The 15,529-nt window shown below is 47.7% G+C and overlaps 1 protein-coding gene and 1 long non-coding RNA gene across 3 annotated transcripts in view; one reads left to right on the top strand and one right to left on the bottom strand.

Annotated features, from left to right (window-relative positions):
• The window catches only part of LOC306642972, a 34,354-nt gene that overhangs the window by 4,400 nt on the left and 14,425 nt on the right, over positions 1-15,529 (top strand). The window contains exon 1 of one of the 2 annotated variants that reach the window (XR_013758762.1): positions 13,140-14,096. The exons of the other annotated variant lie outside the window; for it this stretch is intronic. This is a non-coding gene — a long non-coding RNA (uncharacterized lncRNA). Of the gene's footprint in view, positions 1-13,139; positions 14,097-15,529 lie in introns of those variants that run through there. 2 annotated transcript variants of the gene reach the window in all.
• Positions 3,532-15,309, bottom strand: CASQ1 (calsequestrin 1). Its single transcript, XM_079108402.1, has 11 exons — positions 14,882-15,309; positions 12,875-12,959; positions 11,925-12,025; positions 11,140-11,251; positions 10,732-10,805; positions 10,246-10,376; positions 8,205-8,250; positions 7,571-7,625; positions 7,250-7,350; positions 6,185-6,259; positions 3,532-4,156 (listed from the first exon to the last, which is right to left on the bottom strand). The coding sequence occupies exons 1-11, from the start codon at positions 15,140-15,142 to the stop codon at positions 3,998-4,000; spliced, it is 1,200 nt and encodes a 399-aa protein (XP_078964528.1). The 5' UTR covers positions 15,143-15,309; the 3' UTR covers positions 3,532-3,997.

Raw genomic sequence — 15,529 nt, 5'->3', positions numbered from 1 at the left:
GAGGGGCGGGGGGCGGGGAGCGATAAGAGGGGGAGGGGGAGGGGACGCGGGGACCGAGGGGCTGGGGTTCTGGAAGGCTCCTAGGATGAGGGACGGAATTGGGTGGAGGGATGCTGTCTCTTCCTCCTAAACTAAGAAACAATGTCCAGATTTAATTCTTTCCCAACGGGACACCCTCCCCTTCTGATCTCTGGGTGACCACGACGGAGACCCCTGAAAGGACAGAATAAATTCAGGTTTAGGGATTTGGCCAATGTCTCCTCTTAAGCTATTTGCTTTGGTATTTGGAGAAACCGCTCTCCTAGCTTTATGGATCAGGAGAGTGGTAGTAAATGACCCCACTTATTCACCCTGGAAGTGGAGGCAGAGGGTCCCTGGCAAGAAGCAACATGGTGATGTCCTTTGCTTGGCCTGAACCATGGATTTCCTCTCTAGGATGATGCCGGATGACCCTCTTGTGTTCCTCTCACCTTTCCCAAATACACCCCATTCTGCCTTCCCCGCACCATGATGTAATTTTATTTTGGGGGGAGAAAAAGAGCAGCAGTGACCTCACCATGCAAATATAGACAGCTATTGAAGCCACACTTAGCTCTGTCTCCTAGCTCTGCCCCTCTGCTGGGGCCCAGAGTGGTAGCTCTCACTTCCCCTCCACCTCAGGGACTTTCCTCCCCCAGATTCTCAGCCAGACTGAGAAGAGGGAAGGGAGAATTGGGGAAGCATCTGTTTTCCCCCATCTCCAGCAGAAGGGGTCATCTCAACTCTGGCAGGGTCTGGCCCTGGGAAGAGGGGTGAGCAATCTTAGTGTTCCACCTGGCAGACACTCTTCCAGAAGCCTCAGATGAGCCCCTACTTTCTTAGATCCACACTGCCCCTGGAAGCAGCTCATGTTCCTGCCACTCTGGACTTTACAGCCTTTCTCTTGGCTCTTCCTCATCCTCAGTGTGCTCCATCATTGCCCCTCTGAGGGTAACTCACCCTCATAATTTGCCTTTGTATATGCATCTCATTTGCTGCATGTCATAGAGCCAAAACCTATTTTGTTAATTCATCTTTGAATTAACTGCATGACTTACCCACAGGCATATAGTAGCTGAATGAAATAAGACAGGCAACAAGGCACAGGGACTTGGGTTTCATGCTTGCTTGACTCTTTCCTTAGGCAAAGTATGCCCCTAAGCTTCAGTGTCCTCATCAGTAAGGTAGGGATGCCAGAGTGCCAGTTTTATAGGGTTCTTCTGAGATTCAGAAATAGCATGACTCTAGAGACTGGTACAGATGGGTGGTTAAAAAATAGGAACTATTGTTTAATCTGGGGTCTTCCAGTAAGCTTAATAACATTTTAATAATATGACACTAGTGCCTGTACTGCTTATTAAACATTTGTTTAATGGGTACTAGTTGGATGGATAAATGGTTTCTATTCTCTATACTCCTGCTGCTTCTCTAGGAACACTTCCTGGATTCATCTGTGGAAAGTGAAAACTGGAAAACTAACCCCAGGTCTCAGTTTTCCATACTTAGACATCCTCACAGTATACCAGCAATAACTTTACACCTGCTCCATGAAAACTAGAATTTGTTGTATATATGGGCTCGTTCAGCAGTTTGGTCCTCCCTGCCCCCAACTCCTTGTGTTCCTTCCAGCCTGGTCCTATCCTGGAGAAACTGTGGGTCCTGCCTGCAAAGAACTCTTGATAGGCCCAGGCCTAGGAGATCCCCACTGCATAAAAGTCAATGTCTCTTCTCCATTCCCATGACCACCATGCAGGTCCAGGTTCTTTCCACTTCATTCTGATAATAACAGCCTCTGATTATGAGCTGGGCTCCTCGCCTCTGGCACCTCCATCATCTCCCCTCCCCTAATCTTACCAACTTCAAGGACTTCTCCTCCTGTTTCTATGGTCTCCATGCCCCCAATATTACAAATACTTCCTGTCAGTGTTTTTTTGTTTTTTTTTTGTTTTTGTTTTTGTTTTTGGATTTTTGTTTGGTTTTGGTTTGGTTTTGGTTTTGGTACTGGGAATTGAACGCAGGGTGCTTAACCACTAACCTATATCCTCCAGGACTTTTTATTGTTGAGACAGGTTCTTGCTAAATTGCTAAGGCTGGCCTCAAGCTTATGATCCTCCAGCTTCAGCCTCCAGAGTTGCTGGAATTACAGGTGTGCACCACCACTCCCGGCCTGCCAGTGTTTTTGATGTTTCCACTGACTGAAATGTCCCCTTTCCAACTCTTTTGCTTCCATCCATGTCTCATTCTTCAATTTGAGGCCTAGAAGAGGCTTGCTTCTTCTGGGGAGTCATCAAGGCCTTTCTGATCTCTCTTTTCTGAGTCTACATTTTTTTTCATGTTCCTCCTTTTAATAAATATTAGACAACATTTTATGTACAGGCCTTGTGGATTTAAGGAGAAAGCCTCGGTTCCTGTCCTCAAAGCACTCACAGTTTAGTGGGGAATATAGAACTGTAGTGAAGAACTATAATAGAATGTGTTGATTACTAGGATGGAGATGTATATAGAAAGTGCAGTGTGATCCTTTTAATAAATATTAGACAACATTTTATGTACAGGCCTTGTGGATTTAAGGAGAAAGCCTCGGTTCCTGTCCTCAAAGCACTCACAGTTTAGTGGGGAATACAGAACTGTAGTGAAGAACTATAATAGAATGTGTTGATTACTAGGATGGAGATGTATATAGAAAGTGCAGTGTGATCCTTTTAATAAATATTAGACAACATTTTATGTACAGGCCTTGTGGATTTAAGGAGAAAGCCTCGGTTCCTGTCCTCAAAGCACTCACAGTTTAGTGGGGAATACAGAACTGTAGTGAAGAACTATAATAGAATGTGTTGATTACTAGGATGGAGATGTATATAGAAAGTGCAGTGTGAGCCAGGCCCAGTGACACAGACTTGTCATCTGAGCAATTTGGGAGGCTGAAGCAGGAGGATTGTAAGTTCAAGGTCAGCCTCAGCAACTTAGAAAGACCCTGTCTCAAGATAAAAAATAGAAAGGGGCTGAGAATTAGGCTCAGTGGTAGAGTATACCTGGATATAATCCCTGGTACCATCAAGAAACAAAGTGCAGTGAGAAAAGTGCAGATTAGGGGACTGCAGGAGGGGTGACCTTAGGAAGGCCACATTGAGAAAGAATAATCAGGGCTCAGTCTCAGTGTTCAAATAAAAACTGCAGGGAGGGTGCTATCAAACAGCACACAATTGCTTAATTACATATTGCCTTGTATTTTTCTTCAATTGTTTAGTGTGCTTGTCTTACTTCTCAGTGAGGCTAATCAGCTCTAGAGTCGGGACAGGCCTGGCACTCTCTGTTCTCCCAGAGCCCAACAACAGCCCTGGACAAACACCATGTGTTCAGAAAAGGCTTGTTGACTTGAAGCTGATAAATAATCCAGGCTTCTCTGGAGGAAGCCCCAACCCCTCCTATCATCCCTCACAAGACACCTACACCTCAATCACCCATTCTCTGGCTACCTCCCTCCTGCCACAAGGGTGAGACTTCAACACTTGCTTATGCTGCCCCAGATCTCTTTATTAAGCCCTTGCATTTGACCTGAATACATTAACAGGAAATGGCTGAGATGCAGCCCCAAACAGCGTACCCTTCCTTCCTCCTGGCCAGGGATAGGACAGTCAGATGGATACAGATTCGAGAGGGTTGGGGAAGATTGTGCATAGATGGGAGGAACAAGAGAGATAGGGAGAACAACAAGCAAGAACATGGAGAGTGTTGGAAGAAACAATAAATACAGATGCATGTGGGATAAGAAACAAGTTAGATGAGAGAGCTGGGCTGGTGTTTGTAGCTCCTTTCCTCATTGGTTGAAGGGGATCAGAGTCTTAGCACCCAATATATAGATCCCAGTTGGCCCTATGGTAGGATGACCTTGTGTCCCTGGAGCAGCTCAGGGAAGGACAGGGAAGATACAAGGGTACATGAAGAGCAAGGTGGGGCTGGGAGATGGTTGTCACAGCAACTAGTCATCATCATCATCATCATCGTCCTCGTCATCATCATCATCATCATCATCCTCTGTGTTGATCTCACCCTCCAGCACATCCTCTAGCCAGTCTTCCAGCTCCTCAGCAGAAGGCAGGTCCTCCTCATTGTCCATCTCCATCCATATGCTATCCGCCTAGGATATGGTACAGGAGGGCACGGAAGCTAAGCTCTGCCCAGGTCACTGGACTTGTCCTCCCAGTCATTAGATGCTGAACATCCTTCCTTATAGCCTCTGACCCTTCCTTTCATCTTTCAATGGTCAGGGAAACTGTCTAGGTGAAGGTATAGATTAAAAGAGCAGCATGTGCAAGTGGAAAAACAAAGCTGGATGGCAAAAGAACTGCCTTCAATCTGTCTCCCCTGCTCTTGCTATACTGATTTTCCAAAAACAGACCTCTCTATCATTTCCTTGCCACAAAATCATGGGTGGTTTTTCATGGTCAATGAAATAAAGTATCAGCTCTTCAATCAAGGCTTTTTTTTTTTTTTTTTTTTTGCAGTAATAGGAATTGAACTCAGGGGCACTCTACCACTGAGCTACCCTCTCCAGCCTTTTTTATTTTTTATTTTGAGAAAGGATCTCACTAAATTGCCCAGGCTGGCCTTGAACTTGCCAGCCTCCGGCCTCAGAATTGAATCACGGGGATTACAGGCACATGCCACCATGCTGAGTCATTCAAGGTTTTTCCTGCTTTTTCAATACTGTCTTCAGCGATCCCTAAAAACTAAAATCATAAAAAATTCTTGGGCTGGGCTTGTAGCTCAGTGGTAGAACGCTTGCCAAACGTGTGAGGTACTGGGCTCGATTCTCAGCACTACACAGAAATAAATAAAATGAAGGTCCATTGACAACTAAAAAAATTTTTTTTTAAATTGCCTACTCCCAAACCTGGTATTCATTGTTCTGCTTTCGACCTTTTGAGCTTGCTTTTTCCTCATTTTGGAGATGACTTCCCTTTATCATCACTTATTGAAATCCTTTATATCATACAATCTCCTTTTTTTTTTTTTTTTGGTACCAGGGATCAAACCCAGGGGCCCTTAACCCCTTAGCCACATCTGCAGCCTTTTCCTATATTTTATTTAGAAACAGGCTCTCGCTAAGTTGCTTAGGGACTTGGTAAGTTGTTGAGACTGGCTGAACTCGTGATCCTCCTGTGTCAGCCTCCCTAGCCGCTGGGAGTACAGGAGTGTGTCACCGTGCCCAGTTTACAATCTCCATTTTAATGCTACTTTCTCTCAAATTGTTCTGCAATTCTCTCAAGCAGAAATCCCTTTGTTTTCTCTCAGCCCTGCTAATATTTTATTTCTATATTTATTATGAAGTTTATCAGATCCAACCTCATTATTAACAGAATGCTTGCCTGCCCAGTTAGATTAAGCCTATGAAAGCAAAGATGATGGTTTATGCAATTCAACTTAATGAACAGTTTTGAAGTATCTACTACATGTGCCTGAGAAAATATCTGCCCACAGAAAGCTTAAAGTCTGATGAAAGAGACACACTGGATATATAAATAGCCATTCAAAATCTTGGGGCTGGGGATATAGCTCAGTTGGTAGAGTGCTTGCCTTGCAAGCACAAGGTACTGGTTTCAATCCTCAGCACCAAAAAAAAGAAGAGTCTTATTTTTCCTGGGCCCAATGGTGCACATTTTGTAATCCTAGTGATTCAAGAAGGGGAGGCAAGCTCACAAGTTTGAGGCCAGCCTCAGCAACTTAGTGAGGCTGTGTCTCAAAAGAAGAAGGGCTGAGGATATATCTCAGCAGTAAAGTGCCCCGGGATTCAATTTCCAGTACCAAAAAATAAAAAGGGCTAAAGATGAAACTCAGTGGTAAAGCACCACTGGGTTTCAATCCCCTATACCAAACAAACAAAAAAAATCTTGTTCCCAATGCTAGGTGAGCTCCAATAGTGCCATGGAGGGAACGATTCCGAAGGAAGGACCTCATGGAGAAGAAAGGATTTGAACTGGGCTTTGAAGGATAAGCAACTGATTCCAATGAGTGGGGACAGGGGCATGTTCTGATCAAGAATCTTCCTTTCCATCCAACCATCAGACTGGACTGCTTCTTCTGGGAAGGGCTCAATTTCTGGCTATTAGAGGGGAAGAGAGAAGAAGGACTGGAGCTCAACCAGGATAGAGGGAAGGAAACTCACATCAGTGACGTTGACGACTCCTATTTGTGGGGCTGATAAGTCGATGTCAAATGTCTTCTCCCAGTATGGCACCAGCTGTGGAGAGATCCAAATAGGGCAGCTTAATGGGATCCAGGACTTCAGGAGGATGGGTGTGAGGGTCAGCCCAGGGACAAGGAGAGAGGTTAGAATGAACTGGCAATGGATGGGGGATGTCCCCAGCAATAGGGCTTGAAAGCAGTGGGTAGAGCTAAGCCAAGAAAGTGGAAATTCCGAAGGGAAAGTATCAGGAGGTCAGCTGGGCACACCAGCTCCTCCTTTGCAAAGAAAAGTTGATTAGAAACCCCTGTTCTGATTCTGGATCTGCTCCGATTGACCTTGCGACATTGGGCAAATCACTTCTCTCTAGCCCTCAGTTCCTGCATTTCTACACTGAGATAGTTTTGTTGTTGCTACTGTTTGTTTTATTTTTTATTTATTTATTTTTTTTCAGTACTGGGGATTGAACCCAGGGGCCCTCTACCACTGACCCACATCTCCAGTCCTTTTTATATTTCGAGACAAAGTCTTGCTATGCTGCTGAGGCTAGCCTAGAACTTGGGATCCTCCTGCCTCAGTCTCCAGAGTTGCTGGGTTTACAGGCATGCACCACCACGAATGTCGAATGTCGCTACATTTCTGTTTGTTCTTTCAGTTATTCATCCAACAGTAAGTGCTAGGTGCTGGGGGGTCTACTGAGGACAAAACCACCCCCAGAGAGGTGGAATCTCTGCAATGATTCTGATTGTGTACATGTGTTCACTCATGTCCAGGGTTATGGTGCCCAACTGCCGGTGAGAACTCTGCTTTTCTAGGAGTCAGCCCAAGCACGTGAGCTACCTGTGCAGCCTCTACTCTAGTATGTCCCCTGTCATTACTTCTGGTCTTCTTCCCCTTGACCACAACACCCTTGAGCATGCAACAGGGGCAGCCTGCCAAGCCCCCCAGCTGTAAGATTTAGGATTTCTGAAACAAAGTCCCCACTCAGAATGTGCCACAGTCCAAGGTCCCATGTTAGGATAGGAGTGGCTGAGCAGGGCCCTTTACCAGGGGGAAGTCATCAGGGTCAATCCAGATGATGCTAAGATCAGGGTTGTCAGTATTATCTTGGGCCACAGACTTCAGAGTCTCTAAGAACTCGTAGCCATCTTGAAGGGAAGAGAAAAGCGAAGAGTGAGGTAGAACAGAGAGAAAAGGGATACAGGAAACAGGAATCCAGATCTATTTCCCAGCCTACCACAACTCCACATGTCTAGCCCCAGGCTGCTTGCAAGCTCCCTGGAATGCCTCCCACGTGAGGCCTGTGCTCCAACAAACAACATGCCACCCCTACTTGCCCCCAGGCCAGTCCCAGTGCTTCTCCCTCACCAGGATCAGCTTCCTCTGCAAAGGCCACAATATGGATTCCATCCAGGTCATCCTCCTGTTGGGGGTTGAGAAGGAGAGCAGGGTGGGGGGCAGAGAGGAGACCTTACTCTACTCTGTAAGGTTGGAGAGCCCAGCAGACCCCAGATGTTCCTTGAACCTGGATCGTGTGAAAAGTCAGCTTCTGGATCCAGCATGAGCCAAGCCACATCCCCAGCCCTTTTTATTTATTTTGAGACAGGGTCTCAGAGTCACCTTGAAGCTGGCCTTGAACTTGCAATCCTCCTGCCTTAGCCTCCCAAGTCATTGGGATCACAGGCATGCACCATCACATGTAGCTAGACCCAGTATATTCTTGTAATAGTAACCCTTTTCCAAGTGACACTGTCCCTTTCTGCTCCAGAACCCCCACACCTCCTCTTATAATCCTTGTCTCTGCCCCCTTGTCATCTTCATCTACTTAATATCTCTCTCCTGATTCCTGCCACAGTCTTCAAAACCGAACCCCCCACCCCCACACTGCTCTTTCTGCAGGTGGCCTTGAGGAGCAACAGCAGGGTGGGCTGTTCCTAGGACTTGCATCTTCAGCCACTCCTACTGCCCCCCTGAGGGCCTGACCATGGCTAGGGACACTTACCCAGGTCTCATACATACTCTCAGGCTTCAGTTTCCTCAGGGTTGATCTTAAAGAGACAGACAGAGGGGCGCTACTTAGTGGGTGAGAAGGACATCACCATCCAAAGGGTCCCCATAGCTGAGGCTGCCTGTGGGTCAGGCCCAGGGCACAGACAGCAAGCAGTCCAGAACAAAGCCATCTGGCACAGCCTAAGCTCTGGGCGATAGGCCCAGATCACTGCAGGGTTAAAGCGGTGGGGGAAGGGGTGTCAAGGGGACTGGAAGAGAGACCTTTGGGATAAAAGTAAAACAGGGAATTCATTAATTCATTTATTCACTCATTCAGTTAAATTGAGGGTCTGATACATTCTAAGCACTGAGCTAGGTGCTTGGAGAGTTGACCCAGGCAGAGATGTTCCTGCCCTGATGAAGGGGGCCATACTCTAGGGGAAAAGAATAAGTAGTATTTATACTGATGAGTGGGTATTTTCAGTTGTGGAGTACTGTGAAGGAAAAGAATTATGTGTGAGTATAGGGCAGCGTTTCCCAACCTCAGCACTACTGACATTTAGGGCCTGATGATTTTCGTTTTCTTTTCTTTACTCTCTCTCTCTCTCTCTCTCTCTCTCTCTCTCTCTCTCTCTCTCTCTCTCTCTCTCTCTCTCTGTCTCTCTCTCTCCATTGCTGGAGATTGAATCCAGGGGCGCTCTACCACTGAGCCACATCCCCAGCCCTTTTTGTTTTTTATTTTGAGACAGGGTCTTGCTAAGTGACCCAGGCTGGTCTCATACTTGTGATCCTTTTGCCTCAGTCTCCTGAATTACTGGGATTACAGGTGTGTACCCCTGTAGCAGGCAGGATCTGGATCATTTTCTGTTGTGGGGGGCTGTCCTGTGCACTATAAAATGTTAAAAAGTATCCCTGACCTCTAACCACTAAATACCAGCAACACACCCAGCACTAAATGTGCCTGCAGATATTGCCAAATATCCCCTGGAGGGCTAAACCCTTCCCTCACCTCCCACTCCCTCCATCTCCCTTGAAAACTAAATGAGAAAGGACTTAGCACAGCTAACTCTGGTGGCACATGCACATAATCCCAATGACTCTGGAGACTGAGGTAGGATTTCAAGTTCCAGACCAGTCTCAGCAAGTTAGTGAGGCCCTAAGCAACTTAGCAAGACCCTGTTTGAAAATAAAAAAAATAAAAAGGACTGAGGATGTAGCTCAATGGTAAAACACCCCTGGGTTCCATCCCTCAGTAACACCCCCCCCCCCCCACACACACACATATACAAAAAGGGACATGGGACAGATCAGGGTAAAATCCCAGTTTTGACACATACTCCCTGCTACTGAGGTTGTAAAAAGGATTAAATTTAACAATAGCTACAGAAGATACTTTGCAGTTTCAAGTCTGACCACAGGCACTAAACATTCATTTATTTTTATTTTTAAAAAAGACTTTTTGGTAGTTGTTGTAGATGGACAGAATGCCTTTATTTTATTTGTTTATTTTTATGTGGTGCTAAGGATCGAACCTGGTGCCTCACACGTGCAAGGAAAGCACTCTGCCACTGAGCTACAGCCCCAACCCAGCACTCATTTGTTGAAAGAGATTATTTAAATCACAATCAACATCACAATTAACTATACCTATTTACAGAGGCCCTTCTCTGTGTAGGGTGCATGGTTAAGTATTGGGTTGCAAAATATTGTAGGAGCTGGGTGTGGTGGTGCATTCCTACAATCCCAGCAACTTGGGAGGCTGAGTCAGGAGGATCACAAATTCAAGGCCAGCCTGGGCAACATAGTGAGACCATGTCTCAATAAAAGGGCCAGGGAACATAGCTCAGTGATGGAGGGCCTCTGGGTTCAATCCCCAATACTCCGCACACACACACAGTGCAAAATTACCAGTGTATCTATCAGTGAGCAATCAGTGCTCAGAAGTGTGTTCATCTAGGGCACACCAGCTTGCCAGTTAATTAAGGTTCCCCAGCCCATCTCACAGATTGGGGTTCTAACCCAGGAGGACCCTACCCTGCTCAGAGGGTCCTCACCTCCTGTGTTCCTCCACGAAGTTGACAATCTCCTCTTCACTATTGGGTTTGTCTGGGATGGTCACAGGCTCTTCCATGAAGGCCTCATAGAAGTCGATCTCATTCAGCTTCAGGGTCAACTTTTTTGCCACCTTTCGGGAGCAGATGTAAGGGGAATAGAGCAGGTGATGCAGGGTCAAAGTGAGAAGCAGTATCATGGGGTGTCGAACATTAGACAGTCAGAAAACCTGGGCTCTTGTCACTGCCACTGTGACGCTGGACAAGAGTCTTAACTTTTCTGGGCTTCAGTTTGACATGAGAAGAGTGGGTTGGATAATCTAAAGCCCCTCTTCTCTCCAGCTCTAAAATCTATAGGGAAAGGAAGAGCTGGGTTTGGGGGGGAATGCCAGCATATAGGATGGGACCAGGCCCCCTCAGGATTGGGAGAGGAGGCCAGAGGGCAGCTGATGGTGTAGGGAGACCCAGTATGGCCACAAGGAGGAGAACCTTGCTGTCGAAGGTGGCAAAGAAGGGGATGTAGGGATGAAACTCTTCGGCCGCGTCCTCGTAGGCTTTGTAATCTGAGGGGGGAAGGTAGAGTCAGTCTGGAATCAGTGACTTCCAGCGTCTCTCCCCAGTTCTTCTTTGGCAGGAGGTGTTCACTCTGAGACCCACCCCCTCTAGTCCTCTGAGAGTGGGTGAATACAGTGGGGCTGTAGTCAGGGTGCGGGAGGTGCCTGTCTGACACCCCTGCCAGGGAGATTAGAGCAGATGTTGGAGCCCCCCATGTAGGAGGAAGAAGAAGGGCAGGGAGTTAGGAGGCAAAGACGCTGGGAAGGTGGAGGAGGTGGGAAGGCAGGAGGAGGGGGAGATGAGGGACCAGGGAGGGGAACAGGGAGTCTGAGGGTTACCCACGCTCTGAGTCTTTGTTCTTGAAGTAGCCAATGAGCTTGATTTCATCCTCGATATTTTCAAATGCCTGCAGCTCTCGTTCACCCTCAATCAATTCCACAGGGTCCTCTAGGACCTGGAAGAGGAGGGACATTGAAGGACAGTGTTTCTGTCCTCAGTAGAACCAGAGGAGGATGGAGTGAGAAGGTGAGGAAGTAAAGAGGGGCTAGAAGTTGATAGAACATACAGGCAATGTGTGACCGTGTGTGTTATGTGCTGTATGCTGTGTGTTGTACACTGTGTGGTGTGAGTTGTGTGTTGTGTGATAGACATATATGATGTGTGTATTTTGTGTGGTGTGTTTGTGGTGTACCAATGTGTGGTGTGTGTCACGTTTGATGTGTATGTGGTATGTTATGTGTATTGTGCTGTTTTGTGTATGACCTTGTGTGTCATGTGCTGTGTTGTATGGTCTGTGTGTTATGTCTCTGGTGTGTGTGGTGTGTATATGTGATGTGCGTTGTGTGGTGTGTCATACATGGTGTGGTGTGTGCTATGCACATGTTATGTGTGTGTCACGTGTGATGTGTGTTATGTCTAGTGTGTGACATGTGGTGTGTGTTTTGTGTGTGATATGCATGATATGTATTATGTGGTATGTGGTGTGTCATGTGTGGTGTGGTGTGTCTGGTGTGTGTGTTGTGTGGTATGTGTGGAGGGTGTCATGTGGGGGATAGAGTTGGGGTTAGCAAAGATCATGGGGCAGTGGAGTTTTAAAGCAAAGTGATCCAGTCCAGGGGAGTGCTCACATCAAGCAGAAACTCCACCAGAGTGTCAGCTGAAAACTCGCCATCATACTCAATGACTTCATCCCCCTTGAACACATAAACGCTGTCCTCTTCAATTAGTCCTAGGGAGTGAATGGAAGGTGAGCCCTGACCATAGTCTTCCCACAGATTCTTTAGTCCAAAACCTGGGTCACAGCCCACTCCGCCATCCTACTGGACCCCACATCTTCCACCTCTCCCTTTCTCTGTCCCACCCGCCTCCACTGTCCCTTACCCTTACACCCCTGGTGTCCACAACCGTGGCTTGAACCAGGAGGCTAGCCTGGCCACAGGTGATCTCCACGGAGAAGATGAGGGCATCAGCTAGGGTGTAAGGGGAGGCAACAGGGAGATACAGATTTTAGCCATATTGCTGCCTCTCTCTGCCTGTCATAACTTGAGACATGTAGTCCTGCTATCTCCTCTGAGAACTCTAGTAGCTAATTCTCTGTCCTGTCCTTTAACATTGCTATTACTGACCAGATGACTTCATTATTACTAGCCACCCCTCCCCCACCCACATCCGGAGTCTGGTCTTGAGCTCATGCTGCCCCCTGGTGGCTGGGTGGTTCTGGAGGGGAAGGGGTGGGAAGAGGCGGTTGCAGGGTTTCTCCAGCCTTGCCTATATTCTCCAGATTCCCCTTTCTCTCCAGCACCTAGCCCTGTGTCTAGGTAAGTATAAAGAAGGCCACCCCACCTCATGCTGGGATTTAAGTATGGAGTCTGAGAGATAAGGAACAAAGAGGAAGCTGGGACCCACCAACACAGGTCATTACCCTCCCATGTCAGCATTTTCTCCTCTCCTTCCAAAAAAGACATGGTAGAGGAGTCCCCTACCCGCTCAGAACCCAGGGCCCCCCCAAGTCCTCCACCCTAGGACTCCGCATCCCACAGGCTGCTTCCCCTTCTTGCTCCTCCCTCCATTCCTTTACCTAGTTTCTTGGCCACAGCTGCGTCCTTCTCAGAGTCCACCAGCCCGAAGCCAACACCCTTGTCTTCTAGGACTTGGGCTGCTAACTAGAGGGAGGGGTTAGGGTTAAAGTTAATACATGGAGTTCCTCCCCCACCCCCACCCCACAGTACTGGGGATTGAACCCAAGGGTGGTTAACCACTGAGCCACATCATCAGCTTATGGTTTCACTAAGTTGCTGAGGCTGGCTTTGAACTTTGGATCCTCTTGCCTCAGCCTCCCAAGCTGCTTGAATTACAGGCCTCAGCCTCTACACCTGGCTCCTGGAATTCTTATTGCCTCTCCTCTCCACCCCATGCTTTATACTTGGGTACAGGAAGTCTAAGAGTTGACCTTGATCTTATGCTAAGATCCAGAAACCCCAAAACTCCCTACAACTCCATCGATTTCTGCAGTTGGTTCAACTTTAAGTTTATGAATATTTATTGTAGCACGCTTATTATGTTGAACATAAAGGCACTGAGCTTGACGATGCACAGTTCCTGAGGAATGCTGGGGAATCTGGCTTTCGAGTGATTAAGGGACCCTTCTCTCCTGGAGGGTTTGGGCCCTGCACTCTGTTCCAAAGGCCAAGCTCAGTGTGGGGATGATGTTAGAATCCCTGAGATCCTTCCAAGTGAATACCAATGAAAGAATTTTGGTTGGTGGGTGTGAAGGGTCTGGTCATGTTACTGAGGCGTGGGGAAGGCCAGAGAGTTGAGAGTAGAGGTCACCACTTGACAGGAGACTGGCAGAGACTAGACAGTTCCCCTCATGCAGGCCCAACTTCCTCCTTTCACACTGAACTTAGACCAGTCCTTAGACTGTGAACAGACAGTCCCTGCCCCCATAAGCCTCCAGCTCAACACTCAACCCTGATTCATTCTTCCGTGGGCACAGAACACAGCTTTACCCCACCCAAAACTTGGGCACCACTGTGATTCTTAGGGGGACAGGAAAGGGAGGCAGATGGCAGGTGGATGGCCAGGGATACTGAGCACTCAGGATAAAAATACATCATTAATCAGAAGGGTGTTCTAGCACCCAGCAGGGGCACACAGAAATGAGAGCCTGTGGTCTCAGTGTCTCACCCTGAAATGCTTCACACTGCGAACAACTGGGGCTTATCTGCACTACCAAGCCAGAGAAGGAGCTGAGGAAACTTGGACAAGGAAACTCAAACACATTTTTGGCTCCTGAAGGGGTATGTGCTACCACATCTCCCAATTCTAGGCTTTTTTTTTTTTTTTCCATTTTCATTTTAGAGTAATCCTTTCTGCTTTGGATCTGAAGTCAGGATGTGGGTGAGGAATTTCATCCTACAAAAAAAAAAAGACATTCTGAAGCCCCTCTTCAACCATAAGAATTTTCCAGTGGATTCATCCAGCTTGATCCAGTAGAGCCAGATAGGGAATTAGGGAGCAGGGAGGAAGAAAGAGGGGACAGGGAAATCAGTGGGAGGCATGGTGGTCTCTAGGAGATATTTAACCATTTAGCCTTAAGTGACAGGAGAATATGATATCAATAGCACTTAAATTTGTGCTCAGTTTGAACCCCATTGGAGTGCAGCCCCTAAATGTACTAAGAGGGGGCATGTTGTGGTTAGGAGCGTGTATTGGTGGCATTGGGGAGTGCAGTACATAGTACTACATCATGGTTCTTCCCTTGCCCCCAAGAACCTCCCTTTCCCCTTTCACCCTCCATCTGAGTCAAACCTAGATCCACCAGCCTCCTACAACATGGAAGGGTAATCACCCTCTAGTGTCTCTTCTACAATTACCTAACTGTGGTAATACTTTTGGGTTCCTGAGTCTGTCTCTCATTTGGCTAAGGCCACAGGCCAATTGTGTCCTGTTGGTCAAGAAAGAAGTCCTCTGATACTACCCCCACCTCCAGATCCCACCCCTCAAAAGAACTCCCTGGGGTTGTGCCATAGGGCTTTCAGAGAGGGGCTGGGCATGCGCCATAGGCCTGCAGTCTCCCACTCACCTCCAGGATCAGCTCCTCCATCTCAAATTGTCTTTGTGAGGCCTTGTCATCCTCAGGGGGTTCGTGGTAAAGGAGTGCCAGCACCTCATACTTCTTGAACACATTCTTGTAGTTCTTTGCGTTGACATTGATCACACGGTCCACACCATCATACTCAGGAAAGTCCAGCCCTTCCTCCCCCTGGACCCCTGACTTAGGTGTCCCCAGGACCAACAAAAACAGCAGTGCCTGTCTCAGACCTGGCACTATCCCGGCCCCCATCCTCTCTGTAGCGCTCTTGGAGGTAGAGAGATCTGGGTTGCTTCTTCTGGTCCAGAGGTGGTTAGCTGGGGATAGGGAGGGGCCCTAGGTACCAAATCCTGAGTTAGGGGCTCCAGGTGGGGGTGGGGTAGGAAATGGCCCAGAGCAGTAGACAGAGGACACTGCTGGGTCCTGGAGAAACTGCCGACAGAGCCAAGAGAAAAAGGGTCAGGAGTAGGAATAAGAGCAGGGGGCGGGGAGGGAACCGGAGCTGCCCCCTGAAATTGGCACCCCTTGGTCCCCACCTGGTCCTGTCTAAATATGTCTCCGTGGTTGGCAGGAGAGACAGATAACCTTCCCAGGCTAGGACAGCTCCATGAGGGCCTGAATCCTCTCATATCCTACACC

This window comes from Sciurus vulgaris (genome assembly GCF_902686455.1).
Source record: "Sciurus vulgaris genome assembly, chromosome: 1".
In the NCBI taxonomy this organism is placed as follows: domain Eukaryota; kingdom Metazoa; phylum Chordata; class Mammalia; order Rodentia; family Sciuridae; genus Sciurus; species Sciurus vulgaris.
This window is presented reverse-complemented; position numbering and strand designations above follow the sequence as displayed.